Source organism: Neolamprologus brichardi, chromosome 19 (genome assembly GCF_056152115.1).
Source record: "Neolamprologus brichardi isolate AB-2024 chromosome 19, ASM5615211v1, whole genome shotgun sequence".
Classification (NCBI taxonomy): Eukaryota; Metazoa; Chordata; class Actinopteri; order Cichliformes; family Cichlidae; genus Neolamprologus; species Neolamprologus brichardi.
Window position 1 is genome coordinate 2,407,470 of NC_142122.1, and position 20,816 is coordinate 2,428,285.

General features: G+C 42.1%; 1 protein-coding gene across 1 annotated transcript; it reads left to right on the forward strand.

Annotated features, from left to right (window-relative positions):
• The first annotated feature begins 2,246 nt into the window (after window positions 1-2,246).
• Window positions 2,247-4,932, forward strand: foxa2 (forkhead box A2). The gene is made up of 2 exons (XM_006800628.3): window positions 2,247-2,664; window positions 3,336-4,932. The coding sequence occupies exons 1-2, from the start codon at window positions 2,593-2,595 to the stop codon at window positions 4,503-4,505; spliced, it is 1,242 nt and encodes a 413-aa protein (XP_006800691.1). The 5' UTR covers window positions 2,247-2,592; the 3' UTR covers window positions 4,506-4,932.
• The last annotated feature ends 15,884 nt before the right edge of the window (window positions 4,933-20,816 follow it).

The following is a 20,816-nucleotide window of genomic DNA, read 5'->3' on the forward strand; positions in this document are numbered from 1 at the left end:
CACCATATATTAAATTTACCGTGTGATTCCTTTGACTGCCTCATTCCACTGACACAGTCAGAGCGGGTCATAAATAAAAATGTTACAGTTGTGAGATAGAGTCAGAGTGATATGTAGTGTCTGCTGTGGAGAGGAGGGAACATTTTGGATGCAAACACTACACCAAAGAATAATGAAGAAAAACAAAATCCACTGAATAGAAAACACATCTGCATAAAGCCCTGCACGAGTTTTTTGTTTTTCCAAAATGTGACCTTCACTCATGTCAGACGACTCTGGAAAGTTGATGATTAACCATGGATTTAGCTTCATGTCTCATTCAGGAACATAATGTTACACAGGTCAAGGACCCTTTTAAAACGCTCACGGGTTTTTGTTTCTGTCATTTTAAAATAAGCACTTCATGAAATAATATTTTTGACTCATATATAATGGATTTAGCGGTACTAGAATCAATCCAGGTCCTTTTTGAATCCGTTTTCATACTTTTTTTTAAAGAAAATACGCAACATTTTTCACATTCAGCGTGACCACATCGTTGCGTAACACACACAAACATACCTGCTGGCCATGCAAGCATTCACGATCTGATTTTTTTTAGCACATTATTGCAACAGAAACGCGTCAGAATATTTGTAAAACTCTTTAAAAATTATATTTTAACATCTATGAAATCCAGTCACTCCATAATGAGCTCACACCGAAAATATTCAACGCGCCTAATCTTCCGCCCTCAACACTTAATAAAGGCTCTATTATATACAGATATTACATGGCTGTTTGTTTGAAGCGTTTTGTGATTTTGCAGCGACTGCCCCTTTCAAAAATAACATTTCACTAAACTTATTGTTGTTAACTCAGTCGAGCCGGGAGAGCGCAGATTTGACCATCTCCAGCTTTCTCCATTTCCACCTCTCCGCCGGTGCAATCCCAAATCCTCAAACACACAGAGCTTTTTCTCATGATCTCATTTCCAAGTTAAGCAGACTGTGTTAGTCCCTCGTCAACACGACAGGTTTACTCGCCTTTACTAATGGGGCTCTATACTGATAGTTATGCTCTTGCGTAAATATGCAGTCAAATAGATGTACAACTACTGACACGTGGCTGGCGTCGCTCTGCAGCCTCACCTTGATGTTTGTGTCATACAAATACTGTACGGGTTGCGAAAATGAGAGGCCCTCAACACACAGGCCTGCACGTCTGATGAAAAACAGGAGTTTCGTGCTTTAAAGGTCCCCCAACAAGCAAAATCAAAAAAAGCTGTCGGCCTACACACCCACGCGCACTCTCAAACGACCTATTTAAATAAAAGAATGTGGGCTGTAACGTCATCACTTCCGTGTTTTTCTTGATTTCGGTTATTTTTCATCTCTTCTTTTGAGTCAACCTAAAGAAAAAACGCCCAGTTTTCTTTTTTAACGGGCGTTTGAGTTCAAAGGATGACTTTACGTGCCACAGACAGTAGAGCCAGTCGGAGGTGGCATCCGAGAGAGGGCGCTCTGAAGCTGTGCCTGGCGTGTTCGACACTAATTAAAACATTTAGAAACAGTAATTCAGTCCCAGGTTAAGAAATCAGGTTAAACTGTGCCTTTGTGCAAACATCACCTACATCAGTTGAGAAACAGGTAAGGACTTTAGTACTGACAAAATGTAAACTTTAGCTTGTAGGAAGTTTTGATATTGTTTAAAATGACCAATTATATCAAACACGCTGCGGTCATTTACACGGATCTCGCTGCTTTTTCTGTGGACTAAACAAAGCTGAAAGAGAAATCCTCTTCAGGTGAACATCAGAAAGGTTTAAAACTGTGTCTTATCATTTATGTATGCCATAAACATGTGTTCTTGGATTTATATAGCAACAGAGCTATGGCAGAATAATATTTAATCCTGTATCAGTTAATGGTTTAATCTGCCTTAAATCTCTGTAGAGATTTTTGCTGAAACGAGATTTTACTTCATTTCTAAACGTTTTCGTGTTCTTTGGTGTTCTCGGTGTAAAATAGTTAAAATGTATATGTAGGCTTAGGCAATAAATTCCTTGAATGCAACGCAATAAAATGGATTATGATTTGAGCTCAGCTGAAGTGGAATAAGCACTTTGGAGGATGTGCGTAATGAAAAGCGCACCAAGGAAGAGCGCCAAACATTCCTTTTATAGTTCTCCCCCCCCCCTTTTTTTCTGCCCCAACCAAAATACAATAAGATTAGTTTATAATGAAGCTTTTCATATGAAACTGTTCTTTTCAGTTAGCGCAGGTGTACAATTGGGGTGGGGGGATGCTCGAGGAGTCTCACGCCTAGGTGCGAGGAGATTATTCAAATAGGGCCCAAGGCGTAGAAGTAGGGATTGGAGGCTTGCCTAGAGCACAGAGCTATATCACAGCGTTAACAAGCAGCACGGAGCGTCATTTGAACTCCAGTCACTGACAGACGCATTTCACGGCTGGCTCCATAAGACACACATGCTCCAGTCTTCGACGAAGGGACAGACCGACGACCTAAATACACTCAGTGGTCCCCAGTTACCTGCTATTAGAGAGACTTTTGGCTTTCCCTCTGCTGGGAGACGCTTTGTAAAAGTCCTCCATGATGCTTGGAGCAGTTAAAATGGAAGGACACGAACACACCGACTGGAGCACCTACTACGGAGAGCCCGAGGTGGGTACCTTAAATATATATTTTTTTCCGTCTAAAGCCGATCCCATTTTATACAACTCAATATTAGCCCTGAGATAATATTAACTTTGTGATCAAATATTGACTTGAGGCGCCTCCAAATCCTCCCCCATCTCCACGCAGCGCACTATCCTAACAAAGTTGCTTGACATGTAGGGGAAGAAACTTTTCGCTCGGATTATAATTTCATAAGTCTCTACGTGTTTCTACTAAATCGGGTTATTGTTGGTCAGCTTTCCACCCAATAAACACGTGTGCTGTTTGATTTCGGGGAGATTTTTCAGTGGCCACACGCACACCGAGTAGTATTTTCATCTAGGCTGCACATTTTAAGAGGAATAGTCACCTCAATTTTATTTATTTATTTGTGTTTTGTTGTAATAATGGCGTTAAATATATTGTTAAATATACACACACCCCTGTTTTTCATTTTTAGGAAATACTTCGCGCGAGAGCAAACGCCTACAATGCCACTTCACACTTACGAAACCGGGAAGCTTTAAAATATAAAGTATTATTTATGGAGATGAATAAGGCGATTTTTATCAGGCTCAAATAAGAACGATTCGCCGTGTTTAGAAATCACTGTGCCGCTTTATTCCTCGCTGCAATGCCAGATGAAACTCACGAATGCCTCTTTCCCTCACTGACAGTGTTACACCTCGGTTGGCAACATGAACGCGGGCCTGGGAATGAACTCTATGAATACCTACATGAGCATGTCCGGCATGAGCACCACTGCCAACATGACGGCCAACTCCATGAATATGTCATACGTCAACACGGGCATGAGCCCCTCCATGACCGGCATGTCACCGGGAACCGGCGCCATGAACGGCATGGGCGCAGGGATGACGGCAATGAGCGCAGCCCTGAGCCCCAGCATGAGTCCCATGACCGCACAGCCCGCGTCTATGAACGCCCTCACGTCGTACTCAAACATGAACGCCATGAGCCCGATATACGGACAGTCTAACATCAACAGGTCCAGAGACCCTAAGACCTACCGCAGGAGCTACACGCACGCCAAACCCCCGTACTCCTACATTTCTCTTATCACCATGGCCATCCAGCAGTCCCCGAGCAAGATGCTGACACTAGCCGAGATCTACCAGTGGATAATGGACCTCTTCCCGTTTTACCGACAGAACCAGCAGCGCTGGCAGAACTCCATTCGCCACTCTTTGTCTTTCAATGACTGTTTCGTCAAAGTGCCCAGGTCGCCGGATAAACCGGGGAAAGGCTCGTTTTGGACTCTGCACCCGGACTCCGGGAACATGTTCGAGAACGGCTGCTACCTGAGGAGGCAGAAACGCTTTAAGTGCGACAAGAAGATGAAGGAACCGGGCCGCAAGTCGGGGGACGGCGGCTCCTCCAACAGCAGCTCGGAGAGCTGCAACGGCAACGAGTCCCCGCTCTCCAACTCCTCCTCCAGCGACCACAAAAGGTCCCTGTCGGACATGAAGACGAGCCAGGCCCTGAGCCCGGAGCACACCGCTGCTAGCCCGGTGACGCAGGGGCAGCACCTCATGTCTCAGCATCACTCGGTTCTTGCGCACGACGCGCACCTGAAGCCGGAGCACCACTACTCCTTCAACCACCCTTTCTCCATAAATAACCTCATGTCCTCGGAGCAGCAGCATCACAAAATGGACTTAAAGACTTACGAGCAGGTGATGCATTACTCCGGCTATGGCTCCCCCATGGCGGGACCTCTTTCCATGGGCTCCATGGCGGGGAAAGCCGGTCTGGATTCTTCATCCATACCTGACACAACTTACTACCAAGGTGTCTATTCCAGACCAATTATGAACTCCTCATAAACTCTTTTATTCCCTCATGTAATGTGGACTTTCTTCCCATTCACTTTGTACATTTGTAAAAGAAAAAGTATAGACTTTGTGTACAATATGTATTTCAGATATTTTTGACGTTTCCCACAGTTTTAGTTGTCGAGTTTGTTAGTAGCCTAATTATTTTGAGAGGATGCTGATATTAATGATTAAAAACACTGATAATGTGACGGAAATCTGCTCAGAAGTTGGTTTCAGGACTGGACCCAAAGACAACCAACAACAACTTGCTGTAAAATAGCCTGCGTCCGCATAACTGGACTCGTAAATGACTCGAAATGCCTCGCTGGATTTGTTCAATCATTTGTGTAATTCCTATTTATGGCTTGTATATGTGTATTCTTGTAGTGACAAGAACAGAATCTATATTAAAGTGTTATTGGTTTTGTTTTCTGAATGTCACGGTGTTGGACCATTTATTATTATTACTATTATTATTATATTATTATTATTATTATTATTATTATTATTATTATAGGAAAAATTAGATTTTATCCAAAAAACGAACTTCAAAAGAAGAATTTGCAGGAGAAAGATACAATTTGAGTCGGCATTAATTTAGTCCAATTTTGGTTTATATTATCATAACAAAAACGAATCCATTCATCCATGTTTGGGATCCTAAAATACGTTTCTCACGATGTAGTTATTTATTTAATTCAAATTCTGGAATTTATTCTTACCCACGTAAGGCGCACAGTCAGCTTGGATTAATAGCTTTGCTGGATAAAACCGGGAACAATGCTCCCAATTTGTCATTCAGGAAATGTAAACAACACACATATATGCTCATTAATCCCAACCACAAATTCAAATATTTATATGAAAAAAGGAGATGTAGCCAGTGCGCCACATTCTGTAATATAACATTTTTAAACTAAAGTGAGGAAAAAGGAGGTTTGAAAGAAAAAAGCGGCAGGATAATTTAAAAAAAAAAAAAATTAAAATTGTTTTTATTTATTTATTTTTTTATTTTTAGCAAAATTGACCCCACACAGTCGATCCAAAGGCAGAAATGCACACGTTCCCATTTAATCTCGCAATCTTCAGATGCAGTTGGTGAGATTATATGCAGCCTACATGCATGCATTATGCCAGCCATTAAATTCCCACACATACACATACTCTCTCTCTCCCTCTCTCACACACATACACTGGCGCGCGCGCACGCACGCGCACAGTGCAAAGTTTGGATCACTGAATAAGATTAGTGTCATTGTCACATAAAACAGCCTCCCGTGGCGCAGCAGAATAGTTGCAAAAGGGGCCTGATTTGGGAACAGAGCCGGCTCAATGCGATGCTCTAACTTTTCTCCCCACAATCTGGGGGACCATTGTCTTCTGCCTATTTTTAAAGTAGTGGGACCCTCCCCACTTGTTAGATAAGATAGGCTAGTTGTCATCCAAATGACTCCAAGTCCCCTCCTGAGCTCAAATCCAAGGCCAGGGAGTTTGGGAGCATTTCTGCTCCTCTTATAACCAAATGACACCCCTTCGACTTCTGAACACGTAGGGCCTAAAGTGTGCGTTTATTCTCCAGGCCCTCTTTACAGATCGTACTTTAAACAGCGTGATCTGCGAATAAACAAAGCCAGTAAACAATAGAGTGTAGGCTATGCTCACATATAGGAAGAGTACACACACAAACCAAATTGCACAAGTGTAAACTTTGAATAGGACGCCGCAGCTCTGTAAATTTACACAGACATTAAATTTCGTTCTATTCATTTTAGACATATAATGCTAAGCTGATTTTTTATAGCACACTGATCGATATCTCTGTAAAATAATCATTTTTTTTAACTAGCGGGGCAGTGAAATCTTTGCTTTGTGCTAAAGTCAACAGTGACAGAGTTTGAGCTCAAATAAATGCCGTGATGTCTGGAGCCCTTTGCAGAAGGCAGAAGGCGAGCTTCTACAATGGGCTCCTGTGTGGCCTGCCAACAACAAGCAGCGGCTATTTTGCGCAGGTATGAAGCTTTTATTTTTATAAATCTGTCTTCTTACATCGTTTTTTCATTTTACTTGGAGGGATAGACGGTTTGACAGCCGTTCCCGGGGGTGCATGGGGTGGAGGGGGGCAGAGGCTGATTTCCTAAATTCAGTCGAAACGAGACGTATTTGATTTCACGACAGGGTGGTGCAAAGCTGAGAGGATCTGCAGGTTGTGTGATTGCTGCAAGTTTCCCTGTCTCTGAGTTGCATGTTGGAGAGACCTTAGCGCACTGCAAAAAAACTGCCACGGACACGACTTTACTCTTTCAACTGCGCAATTTTTGTTTTTAATTAAACGTTTTCAGTTGATTAGATAATTTCTCTCGCCTCAATTGGTGCTTATTTCGCAAAAGTAAATCATCCAAATAGATGAACTCTGTCCACAATTGTAACTTGTAGCACGTTAGAGAAAAGCGACTGTTTAAACTGGAGGAAACACACGAAACCAGCGGAACTCTTTCCTTGTTCAGAGACATGTGAGACTGAGTGCAGATATTTTTTGCAGTGTGCGGCTGATTGGTATCAGTGTGGCTGCTCTTACGTCCTGAAAGCGAGCTTTCCTGCAACACTGACTCTGCTGCTTTTATTTGGTACCGGTATATAAATACACTGAATCGATTTTATTTTCCAAAATATTTTATTAAACGCGTTTTATAAAATATTTTAAGAAAATTAGGATAATAAACTTTATCTTATTTCCCTTTTTTTCCTGGATTCAAAAACCGGAAGTCTTAATTTTAAAGCTATAATCTTTACCGTTTTATTAAACACAAACATGTAATAATAATAATAATAATAATAATAATAATAATAATAATAATAATAATGTTCAAGACACTGCATCCAAAATACTGGTTCTTAAAATCTGAAGTAGATGGAGAGCCCTTCAAATTGTTCCTCGGCCAATATATAACAGTTATATTCCAACGCTGCTCTCCTGTGACCCTCAGAAGGCGCGGTAACCCCAGTCAAGCCCCCTCTCGCGCGCACTGAGCCGGGAATGGCCTTGTGGAGCTTTGCCGGTTCAAAGGTAACCAACCTCAATCTGTACCGGCAGACAAAAGTGCGCCGGGGCTCATGCATCTCCTAACTTTATTCAGGTTTTTCCATCGGGGAGGATACCTCTGGAGCTTCTGGCCGCGCCATCATAGACGAGCACATCTGTTGTTATAGCAACTGAATAAAGGATGGCCCGGCCTGTTGATCCTTTTTTTCCTTAGCCCGCTAACCTGATTTCTCTGCTTTTTTTGTGAGCGTATTTGCATATTTCTTGATTAGGGCCTGAAAACAGGACCCCCTTTTTCTCAGAGGCACTCATCTCTGGCAGGCATTCTGACTCTCGCTGCAGGTCGTCGATGGGAAATTATATATGTTTAAAAAAAAATCAGCGTAGGTGGAAACAATAGACCAAATATCATTGTACTATAAAATCATCTGCTGTTTAGTTCAGTCTTTTTGGGGGGAGGAGGAGGATATATTTACTGCAACAATAGACGATTTTCCTCCTTTTCTTTTTATCACTTTAAATAGCGTCTAATACCAGACCTCCAAAGTGAGACATTTTCCCTACAGCGACGTATTTTAATGCCTAGGCGAGTTTGGGCCTCTGTCTTCGATGAATGACTCAGTACCCTATAAGCCATATGCGCATCCACCCATGGGCGTCAACTGAATAGGCTATATCAGCCTGATGGGACTCCATTTACACCATCGGTTTACGCATAAAAGAATTGAAATAATGTCAACAAATTATTGGAATTATCGTGTGAACACTGGCCTCGGAAGGGAAGAACAATAAAAAGTGTGTGCGCGTGTGTGAGAGTGGGTAGTTTTGTAATCAATCCTCCAATCGGCCTTCTAATACAGCCTCTTCGATTCTTGCCCAGTTCATCAGCCTGTGTCTGTAGGCTATATTAAATCTGGAGCAGTCTTCTTTCAAGAGTCAGATGTGTTATATACACAGAAAGGTGTCTGGCGCACCTATAGGCTCTCCGTGCGCTGCAGCCCGCGGACTGGAACACCCAAGTAGATCCGTCTCCATGACGACGGCGGGACACCGGTCCAACAAGCTGTAATTCTGTCTCAGCCTTTTGCAGGGGAGGGACCGTCCACACTAGCCCGACTTAACTCCTCTTTCACCAGAAATACTCCTAATCCCATATCTTAGCAAGGCAAACTGCCGTCCCTCAGTATATTAAAGAGACCACAAAGTCAAAACTTAAAGCCACCCATGGTTTCCCAGCAGGCGGCCCATCCCGGTGTGAGCGTCGCTGCCCCGTCCCGTCCGGCCAGCCACTGTACGTGTCTCCAGTTTTCTCAGCGCTTATTTACAGAAAATTAATACTTGTAATCAGAACTTTTTATTATGTGATTTCGACAAATTTGCGCAAATAAATCCAGAAGATTTAAATATTAATTCAACTTTAAATAACAGAATAAATAAATAAATTGTAGAAAATAAATTCTGTTATGTTGATAAATTAATAAACATTTTACGGCGGCACTACGGTTCGGTTTGCGTTATTGTCATTTCTGAACGTCTGCTATTTTCTATCGTTGCTAAACATTTGGTTTAACAGGAATTTAAAATGAGCTCATAACCAAAATATACATGAAGAGTGTCCGAAATGTGAAATATTAAAATGTATCGAAATCAAATCTATCAGTTAACCAGCTAATTTGCAATTGAAAATGCTTTCCTTCTGTTGCCGTTTCACAGGCTGTCCCACACGTTTGTATTTATAAGGATATTTGCACATAAATACGCACTTCTGCAAACATATTACGGATTTCTAGCACAAAAAGGTAGAAATGAAAACAGGATTACTGCAGGGACAAATGATTTATTAATAAATTACATTTTAATTCCACATAAGTTTGCGTTGCAGCTGTTGAAAACATTGTTTTATTGTGTGTTTGGCTTTCTAAAATGACTTTTGAGCTTCGTTCTTTCCTGTGGCTTATTTGTTTTTAATAAGACAAACTTGAAATATTAAAAAGTAAAATCATAAAATGAATCTCATGCAGACCTTCAAGCAATGAATTAACTATTTGGCTTTTATAAATAATTTTCCTATTAAAACAGTGCAGTTAAAGTAAATGGAGTTTCAATAATTGCAAATGTTCCTTATTTTTAAAAAATATATATCAGCAAAATAAAATTGGCTTTTTTTTAAATGTTTCTTTATTTAATTTGGGGGGTTGTGGATAATTCATACAAACTGCATGAGACAGCCAGCAGAAACTATTTTATAGAAAAGCCTGTTTTTCTCCTCCTGACCTGGAATATAATAATATCATGAGGAATTTACAAGATGTGCATGTAAGTGAAACCTCAACTTTTATCATTTCTGACTAAAATTTGGCTTTAATTTTCCTCTGTCCCTTTTTAAAAAAATCTTTATGTATACAGATTATTTAATAAGGCAAAGCAGATTTATTCTATATTTACAAATCACCTTATTGTCATTTGTAATGCTGACATGTTTCATCTTAATTTTTTTGCAAAGTCTCAGAGTTACAGACGCAGATATTATTTGGTGACTCTAGATGAACGCAGATTTGTTACGAAGATGATGAAGAGCTGGGTGTGTGAGAGCGAGCGAGCGGCAGAAAGAGAGAGGGAGGGATGGAGGCTGAGAATGCGGACGCTAACTGTGATGTGTCCGCACTTTCCTGACGAGACTGTGTGACATTCCGGCACAGGACTCCATCATGTTCTCAGAGAGAAGGAGAGAGAGAGAGGGGTCCGTCAACAATGCCCATTGAGCACTGTGAGGCAGCAGCTGGTGGGACATGCAGTGACCTAAAGGCAATCTATTCAGTCCAGAACGGGGTGCCTCTCACTACCCTCCTGCTTTTATAAGGCTGGAAGTGGATGGATGGTCAGTGTTTATCCTTAAATAGTATCGCAGCACAGGTCTGTCATCATGAAAATGGAAGAGAAGCAGTCCCCACCTCACCAAACCAATCAAGTTCTCGTATGGGAACGGCTAAATATCAAGGGTGTGGAAGATGATGTAAATTTCTGAAGAGGAGCTTTCCGTCTTATGTCGGTGGAATCGAGATAAAATTGAGATGACCATCAAAGCTTTTGTTTCTCTTGAGCGCTGACGTGAGGCTCGGCCCAGCAGTGGAGGGGAAGATTAGGTTTCCAAAGAGAAACAGAAAAAAGAAACAGCAACCCTCCACGTAAGATAATAGAAGTGTGATCATCCAGGCAGAAAACACTCATATTGGTTGGAGATTAGAGATGCTTACAACGTGAAGTTAGATATCAGTCAGGCTGACTGCTGATGCATTTGTGTACATGCACACAGTCGTGCTTTTAGCCCTTGTTGGTAATTCCTCAGACGTTTCCCAGCAGATCTTTTAGCTCAAACCTTGTTGGCAAAGCCGCCACGGCCGATGTGTCGGTCAGCAGTGGTAAAGGGACGCTTGCTTGGCTGTGATTGATCTAGTGTGGAGTCTTTATTCCCCTCGAGACCATGCACCTCAATATTTTAGACCCAGCTCTTGCAGTGTTGATGTTACGTCCCCTTTTCTGAACCATTCACACACTGTGGCATATTTAGCCATCGCACGGCCATAACATGGAAGCTAGGATGCTGCAATATCTCCTCACTTCCCCCTGAGCTCCAGTTCCAGGAAGTGAAGGCAGAGCTTTGCCAGCCAATCGCAACGAAGGACACCTAACTCATTAAAAGTTAATGAAACCTATAAACGTGGTGCGCCAGCGATTCATTTAAACCCCCAATCCAATCTCCTCTCCCAGCAAAGGCAAACAAGCCTGTGTGCCCCCAGCGCTGTCCTCGGAATAACAAACTATGGAATATTTTGTCCTGCATATGTTCTCCTATGCAGACATGTGCACATTGATAGGCTATCTTACAATGGGACTTGTCCAATTTAGAGAATGCCAGGATGGTGTTCTGCAGGGGCGAATTCTGTAATGGGCGTCCGAGTTGAATTTAATGCCTTTACTTTACACTGCATAGCTTGTCGGGAATGGCTGTTATAGATATGCCATTTCAACATTCATGAGAATCACTGACATTCAAATAATGTGCTCATTTTAATACCATGTGAGTGAGAGCCAAGTCTGTGTGAGGAAACCTTTATATTCTTCTTCACGGTCAAGCGAGTGTCAAAAACGACTCTTGATCCACGCAGACAGACGAGGTGAAATCTGAGCCCTTTCCTCCAGATAAACCCGTCTCTTGCTGTCCAGCATGCTCTCTGTTTCAGTGCCATCTCAGCTAACAGCAGTGCTGCTCTCAATTTGATAACAAACCATCAACAGCAATAAAGTGCCACCTTACAAGTGTCCAAATCTAAAGAACAATATCCCCCCTTGTCTTTCAGACCTCCATTTCAACACAGCTCCAGCGCCTCACAGTGCTTCCCTTGGGGGGATTCAAATTAAATTCTCCCCATGTATAGCGCCACTGTCAGCCCGTTAATGAATTCCCATACCCTGACTTGAATCAAATTAATCCCCAATTTAATCCCATATAAATGGCCGTGTTATTTATAATGGAAAGACGGATGCTCCGTTGAAGGATTGAGGAAAGCTGGGAAGTGTCTATAGGGCTGTTGAGCAGATTATTGTGAAGGATGAGGCCTGTATGTTTCCCCCCACTGCAGAGTAGTCCCCTGATACACACTATTTAACCCTCGCCTGCTTGATGCTGACAGCAACATCATGGTGTTTGTCACTTAATATCCTTTTAGATTAAGGAGTCAACTGGCAGATTTATTGGTCAGAGTCGGGTTATTATGGCGGAGTCTCGGCAGAAAGAGGTGTCGTAAAGCATTTGTGAAGGGCCATGGTTACAGTTAAATTTGCTGTGGGTTCAGACTTGTTACAAGCAACCACTGTTTGAGGTCACGGAGTCAGAGACAGCTGTATGTATGTGCCGATGCAAATTTCCCACTGAGATCCCGTCGTATGCAAATGTTTCTTTGGGAACAGCTTCCTATCAGCACGTAGATCAGACGACGCAATCCTTGATTTACTGTAGACGGTGAGGGATAGATGACAGGTGATTTGTCAAAGGGCTTATTTATACAAATAGTTTAATATCATGCAGCAAAGTGGAAAAAAGACTAATGCCTTTTTGGACGCAAATACAGTGGTTGACGACCGGTAAAAAGAAAAACAACACGCACACAGCGGATCCAGGTTCAGTTATTGGTGTGTAACGACGGATTTCCCGTTGCCGTGTTGTTTTTGGCCCCAAAAAGTGAAAACGCAACATCCAGATACGCCAACATTGTGTGTTCATAAATACCACAGCATTTTTTTTTATTTCCAAAAATTATGCATAGAATAATTGGGATAATTGAGATAGATGCACCAGATTTAAAACAGTGAACGGAGCCAAATGTATCAACTGTATCAAGTGTTAGCTACAAATGCATTCATCGCAGGGAAAATTCATTTTAAAAAGTGGTTCTTTGAAACGAGCGGTTTCTACACGCCGCTCGGTTGGATACACGGCTTGTGGTCACTCATAGGAGTTTTTCACCTCCAAATCTATGATATACAGTGTACAGTTATTTAGCTAGCAGTATCATGGGATGGATATGAGGATGACAGACGGTTCCGAAGTCAGTTTGGCAGTTCACGGGACAGTTTGGAGCCTTTAAAGCTCGGTCCACCAAATGTCTGAGCAGCTATGTTTTATTGAGGCATCTGTAAGCTTACTAATTTTATTGCCAAGCTTGGCTCGTGCATCTACCGTCATGGAGAGGGAGAAAACACACTCACACACACACACACAAAAGTTTGCTGTTTGCCTTCATTCCACCAAATCCTTGACAGCCGTGCTATAGCCCATCACTATTCACACCATTGTGCTGTCACAACAACTAAACACATCATTTGTGTTGCAGAAACTCATCCTGTATGTATCCAATACCAAATGTTTGGCGACTGAGCGAGGAAACGGTGGGGAGGGGGGCCGCATAATTTGCTAGGAAACATTTTACCGAACATTTGGTGATAAAAACGCCGGCGTCGGCCCCAAGGCTTAAAGCAATTAATTCAGGATCCTGACATAAACTCTCCAATCCTTTGACAGCTTGGAGCTGAAATAAAAATGCTAGTTCTCCTGGGAACGGCAGGAGATAGCTGGCTCTTTTCTGGACTGTTTGCTCACTGGCCCTGAGAGCAATCTTCCCCAGTCAGAATGAAATGCAAGGACACAAACAATGTACCAGCGAGAGAATGGGAGATGGGGAATGAACAGTTTGGACTATTTGCTCAGCAGAAGGGCAGCCACAATGGCTGGCCCATGGCTTTCCCATGCATCAAGCCTCTTAGTCTTAGGCCTCCCTTTGTTGCCTGGTTTCTTCTACCACAGCCAGATAAGAGCACAGCTGCCCTATACTTTTAACTCCCATTGTACGCCATACTGTATGGTCATTTATCTGTCCGCATTCTGCCTGCCTTAATGGCGTTGTCTAATTGAATGAGGTATCACTCGTGTATCTCTGTTCACCTTAGCATGTGTGCTCGTTTTGGCCTCCATTTGCTCTCTCTTTACCATAAAAGGCAGCTGAGGCCTGTGGGAGGGGGATAACGGGTGACCCCTCTTCTCGTATTAGAGAAGGAAGCACAAGTCAAGCACCGACTGCGATAACGGCGCTTAGATGGTTTTAGCAGGAGGCCTAGTTTAAATAATTTTCGAGGATCTAGATTTATGGCGCAGGGAAAGCTCGTGCTTGTAGCGCCCAACAAAAAGTCCTTTTCCAGTCAAAGGCAGGAAGCTGCTGAGGGCACTTGATGCTGCCATTATATGACCTAATGGTGACTCCAACCAGAAAAGAGGGCAAATAGAGCAAGTGTAGGGGCTCTGGCAGAGAGAAGCATATTGTGCTCCTTTGTTTTGGTGTGCTGGTTGGTGTTTGCATTTACATTGACCAGTTCTCTGCTGAATGTGTATTCGCACACACTCGGCCCGTGCAATGCTGCCGGGGTGGCAGGAAATGGAAGTAGCGTGCTTCCCCGCGGAATCTGCAGGGAATAAAGTAACAATGGTGAATGAATCTGAAACACACACAAACAAACAGAAAAGAGCAGGAGCGGGACGTCACCGGAGGATCAATACACATAAGATGAAGCAGCATATTCATGCATGTGAGCAGACACTTGCCTAAACACAAACACACACACTGAGCCCCTCCCCCTCTGTAAAGGTTGTGATGTCAGGGACCCCCTGGGTGGTCAGACGGAGGATAATTTCAACACAATTTGACGTTGTGAAGGAAACGTTTAAGAAAGCTTTTCACTGGCTGTGTCTGTAAGGCCACTTTTATACAAGTGTGTGCATCTTTCTATACAGTCTGCAGCCAAAGATATGGCATGAAAACTGTTCTTTTCTTCAGCCGAGTGAAAACCCAGCCCACGACGATTCCACAATGGTTTATTCTAATGGATAAGCTCTTAATCTATCAGATCAGATTTCAAAGTGCCAGTAGCTGTGCCAAGACAGGCCCCAGGAAGGAAAACCCTTTTGTTTAGGCCAGAAATTTTAAATTCAAGACCTGACTTTATTCACAACAATAAAAAGGGTATCACCTGTTACGGAAGCAATACCTCAAAGAGCAACACCATTAAGAAACAGTAAGTGCTTGTTTTCACATCCACCTTTGGTGCACCACCAGCGTTTTGCCAGCATGTCAGACCTCAGGTATGGCAAGATAAATAGCTGTCTTATTTGCGGTTGTGAGAGCCAGGCTCCTTGTGGGGTGGTGCTCTCAGCTTCACGCTCCAGCAACGCTGAAATAAAGCTCTGTTCGAGGCATTTCAACACTGCTTAAGGTTGTCCGTTACCGTGTAATTTATGAGTTGGGAGGACTTCGTTTTTAAGTTAACTACGACCTACAATCTTCCAGCATTCATGGGTGGAGAAAAGAGCCTTGTGAGTCATAGGAAACTTACAACACTCCTCCAATTACCTTAAACAATGCCAGTCTGAGTGAAGTCTGCAGCTTTCTCGCATGTGGTTCAGTCACTAGACGTGGACGCGATGCGACCTAAAGTAATTGGGTGTACAGGCACTTTAACAGGTTAGCCGTTTTGTCACCTGTGGGTCAGTGTGGCGAGCTGGTAGGACACGGTTAAAGTCATTCGCTTCATGCCCCAAAGCACTCGGTGGGTGGTCACACGGACAGACAGAGGACTTACTGAGTGTTTGCTCATGGGCACGTCTTTGACGTTTGTATTTGAAACAGAGTAAAAGATTTTTTCCAAATTTAGTATTTTCAAAAAGACGTCAGACAAAAATACGAAACATCGTACAAAGAATTAAAAAAGTCAATTTTCTATTATTTTCAAAATAAACTGTTCTTCATTCAGTCTCCATTTATCTGTTATAAATAAAAGTGTTAACAACCCACATCTCACCAACATGTTAATTAAAAGAGCTGGTGTTAAAATATAAACAGCACTTTTTTAAACTGTGGAAATATGATTCATAATCACACAGTTTTAAATCACTAAACATTTAGATTCACATATCTTGTGTTTGCCCTGCGTTACAGCGGCTGGATATATGACTGCATAATTGTGTTTTATTGCCGGGGAATCAAATAAGGGGAAATTAAACCACATATTATCAAGTTGGTTTTATTAGCAGATCAACATGTTACTTAATCGTGAAATTTACTAGAGTAATTATACCTTGTTCATATTTTAACCACACACATATTAAAAAAAAGCAAACAAAAACATAATTTAAATGGATAACACCCCCCCAACACACATTTAAAAAGACAAATTTAAAAATAATAAGAACATAAATTAAACAAAATTTAAATAAATATGACTTTGGAATAAAAAGATGCTTAATTATGATTATGTAGAATAAAACAATATAAATATAAATAAAAAAAGAATTGTTTCATCATCTTTGGCTGCACTAAAAATCTTTAATTTTAAACAAATATATTTAATTATTTAATTTATCCTATAAATTAAAAAATGACACGAGAAATATTCAAATATGTTTTTGTGTCACTGAGTCAAACATGTATCCAGCGTGGGGTCAGTGCGATCCAATACTGGGTGAACCAGCACCGAGCAGCTGCGGTGACAGCGCGCTGATGATATTTACATGCTGGATTAATGTTGGACTGCTGGATCAAAACAATCTTTTGCGCTGACCATTTTTTACCTTTGAGAACGAGGTCACATTTTTGTGCTTCTGCCTCATCGAGTCAGTGCTGCGTCAGTTTTTATTTACCGAATTTTAGTGTTAATTCAAAATATATCTGAAGGAATAAATGAATTAAATATCAGGATAGAATTTCGAGCAAAAATAAATATAAAAATAAGACATTATATAAATGTAATTTATTATTTAATCTCATGATTTTTTTTAATGAAATGAATAATTATGTATTTAAGGCTTTTTTGGTGAAAAGGCTGCAGTGCCAACGATTCTTCCTTTGCATTTGTATTTCATTTTATTAAAAATAATTGTGGAAGTATTTTCACTCTTAACTCACATGCAGCTGTTTGTTTTGGGAACGTTTTTCCTCCAGATCTCTTTTATTACTTCTGTTAAAGATTCAGTTGAGCCACACACGGCTGTTTCACTGACAACACTTCTCCTCCAGTGTGTGAATGTCAGCACCCTGTAAACACCTTTGACACACATGCTTGAATGCGACGGGTGAGTTAACTAAACATTCCTGGGTGTTCCCCGTAAAGGTTCACCACTCATCCACCACACTGCACTGACCCATTTCCAATGCTCCAAATTGCACTCATGGAAAAGGATTTGGAATATTTCCCCCCTTTTTCTTTTATTAATTTACTTATTTTTTTTGGCCTTTTTCACATTTTCACACTAACACACTAAATTACAGAAAACAGCAGTTGCAGTCATTCACGATCCTATACCATATGGCAGTTTTTCTTTCTATGTAAGTGCTTTAAAATGCAATGGAACAATGCTCTATAAGGATTTGGGAATTTGGGAGTATAATTCCAGCCCCGTGCTTATCTGTGCACCCAGACTATTTGAGTGTTTTGAGATGCGGGCTCCCTGAGGACGGATCGAAGGCGTCCTAGTAGAACTGCACATCAAATAAATAGGAGGATGGGATTTATATGGAGGCTGAGTCTCTGTCAAACAGGGCTCTGCTGACTGAAGTGATCCCCACGGCCTGAGAGGAGGAGAGGAGGGAGAGGAAGCCTCAGAGGGAAGGCTGTAGAAGAGCTACACTGATGCGCTCGCACACTCAAACACTCGCACAATGTCCCTCTCAGTCCTGGGTTTTGACCGGCCCATGGCATCGGCCAGGTATGTCAACTATGTTTGCCAAGCCATCTATCAGCCGTGCACCTTCCCTCCTAAAACAGGAACTTTTGTTTGAAACATGCACTTGTTAAGCCCATCCTTTGACTGTAGTCAACCTGATTTATTTCCTTATAGCTGAGACAGAGGATTTATTAGCGCCTCTGTGTTTTTCCTTATTGTTGCGCCGTGCAAATGAGTTAAAAACACGGGCGTGTTGTTACTGTGTTTGTAGCAGAGATTGCGAGCTACAGTTTGGGGACATCAGTACCTCTTATCGCCGGTGACCAGGGTTTGCAAATAAACATGCTGTAGTGAGGTCAAGCTGCACCCAAGGAAGGGAACAATTTATGGCTGCGTGACGCTCAAACATGCCAAAGGAATTGTTTTTACTTTCTGCTGGCGTCTCTGCATCATTCTGCAGTCATACACCTGAGTTCAAAGAGTTTTCGTGTTTCAGGCAGGTCATTAAAAACAGAACAGGGAAGTTTAAACTGCGTGATAATGGAAAGGCTGAGAGGTTTCCATTAGAGATTTCAGGAAGTGTTTTAGTGATATTAACACAAACATAAACCTGAGTCATTTCGCTTTCGGTGGCCAGCTATGGAACATATTATCTAAGAGAAGCATGAAAAGCATCCACAAACATCTCAAAAGAAACCTGCTATGTTTGCCAAAGAACCCAAGTTGGTACGCCGGAGCCTTACATCATTCCCTGAAACGCCACCTCCATTTATCTTTTGACTTCTACTTTGTGCGAGAGAGCAGATATCGCTAAAAGTGCCACGTTAATGATTGACTCTCGGCACACCAAGCATCCTGCATCGAGTGGCCACTTTGCCTGCTCTTGTGCTGCATTTTCAGCCGTAAATGTTTGTGGTCCCACTATGCTCTCCAAGTCCCATACAGTATTATTAGCACCGGGGGGGTTAAGGTGGGGTAGGCTCTAACTTTCAATAAAGGACCGTTGGCATGCTGAGGTAAATGGAAGATAAGAGTTTGTCTCCGACCCTTTTAGGGCTTTATAAGAACGTGGGTGTGCAGACCTAATCTCTCCTCAAGATAAATTTGGCCTTGCTTTGTGAAAGCAAGTTCACGCATTGCGTTTTTCTTCTATTCTAAAGCCCACTTTGACAGGCATGAAATGAGCCCGGGACTTTTCATTGACAGTTCGAGATGGAGAGCAAACTGAGATTAGGCGTGTTAATTAATTGTAGGGTTGGTAAAACAGCCTTCAGTTCTATAAAAGACCCGTTCTATTAATTGCATTCCTGACGATCACCGACAGAGCCGTAATCATGAAGCTTGTGGCCCTTACTTGATTTTTTGTTGGCTGTACTCACTAATTGAGCTCAATAGCATTTGCTAAGCTGCTTTACAATTACTGTGCAGTTAATTAAATAGTAAAAAAACCCTACAGTGTTATATAAAACTGACTTATATATGTTCTCCTTGTCCTTTACAGATCCTTTTTCTTTGTAAGGAAACTCTTCCCGTCGTCAAGCGGCCTGAAAGCGCTTTCCTGTCCATGTACTTGGCGATATCTACGACTGACCTGTCTGCTATATGTAATATCAAAGCCTCTGTCAGCGTGGAGCTGAATGGGGACAAAAGAGAGGCCTCCATTAATGATTAACTGTTCTAAAAGCCCTGGCTTTTGTATTCCCATGGTGCCCAGGCTATCTGGCCACCATGTGACATGCTCACAGCATTTTTCGAGCAGATTGGGGGAAAGCTAGTGAGCAAACACAGGTGCTTTGGAGCAGCGTTGCCGACGCTGTCAGGGACAACCACAAACAAGAGCAGCTATGCCTGGCTAAATGAATCCCCACTCCTCCCTGCACCATCACCACCCCCCTCTGTTCTGTCGCTAGCTTGTTTGCTAGCTCCCTATAGCTTTCTCCCTGCAAAGCCTTCCTTTTGGACAGTCACCACACCCCCCCCTGCACAAGTCCAATGTCTGCTACAGCTGGGCTCCACAACTTCTGACACCCTCCAAAGAAACAAACAAATAAAAGTGAGGACGGCCGACCACTTCTTTGAGGTGATGGCATTTGCTGCGGTCATGACTAGTGGGAGAGCAAACAAATTAACGGTGTCCGAGTTTTCACTTTCCAAACCAAACTAAATGTCTTTTAGTTCAAGTGGGGCAATTCCACTGACCCTGGTGTCAAACGCTGCATAAGGGTTGCACACTCTTGCACTTGAAATCTTGAGAGGAGGCTGTAAGAAATTAAACAGGCTTTGAGTATTGGCCTGATGTGGCGAGGTACCTGAAAGCGGGAGAGGAAAGCAACAAAAAGCATCTTGAATAAGTTGTGTTTTTAAATGCTTTTCTATCCAAGTATTGTGGCCTTTTTAACGAGATGTGTCTGCAGAACTTAACCTTTTCATCCAGCTCGACTGATTGTTCAGAGTGTCTGGAGGTGCTGTGTCGCTCAACTTTGATAAGACAATCAGATGATAGGATGGCGTTATCTTAACACAGCTTTCCGGCCGGGAGACAAATGAACAGCGTGTGATAACAGGAACAAAAGCTTGGCTCTTATTGGCCGGCTCCTCCAAAGAAAGGAAAAATTATCAGAGTGGAAAATTTGCAACAGGCGCAGTTTATTTCATTTTCAATTTTCTGCAGAGGCCAGGTCACAGGAAACGCTCTTTTTTTAATCACTCAAATATTTATATTGTCTCTTATGGGCATTTTGGTTTGACGGTGTGCAATTACCTGAGCCCGTAAAGCAGTTATCACTGGAAAGATGATAAAAATATTTTAAAACAAACACTTAAATCAGCGGGAGAGGAAATTAAGTTGTAAAAGTGAGAAGCTCAGACAGGAGGTGCGAAATAAATCGAGAGAAATTGGAGAAAGGAAAGCGTGGAGCTAATGTCTGTGTGAGGAGGGAAATAATGGGTAAAGCAAAAAAAAGGAAGAAGGTCAAAAGTAGTTTTCTACTGATCCATAAAACGCCACTTCTGT

Bases quoted from the DNA above. Each gene is read 5' to 3' on its own strand.
- foxa2 (XM_006800628.3), top strand. From the start codon at position 2,593: ATGATGCTTGGAGCAGTTAAAATGGAAGGACACGAACACACCGACTGG. The intron at 2,665-3,335 runs GTGGGTACCTTA...CCTCACTGACAG, and splicing joins CCTACTACGGAGAGCCCGAG to TGTTACACCTCGGTTGGCAA.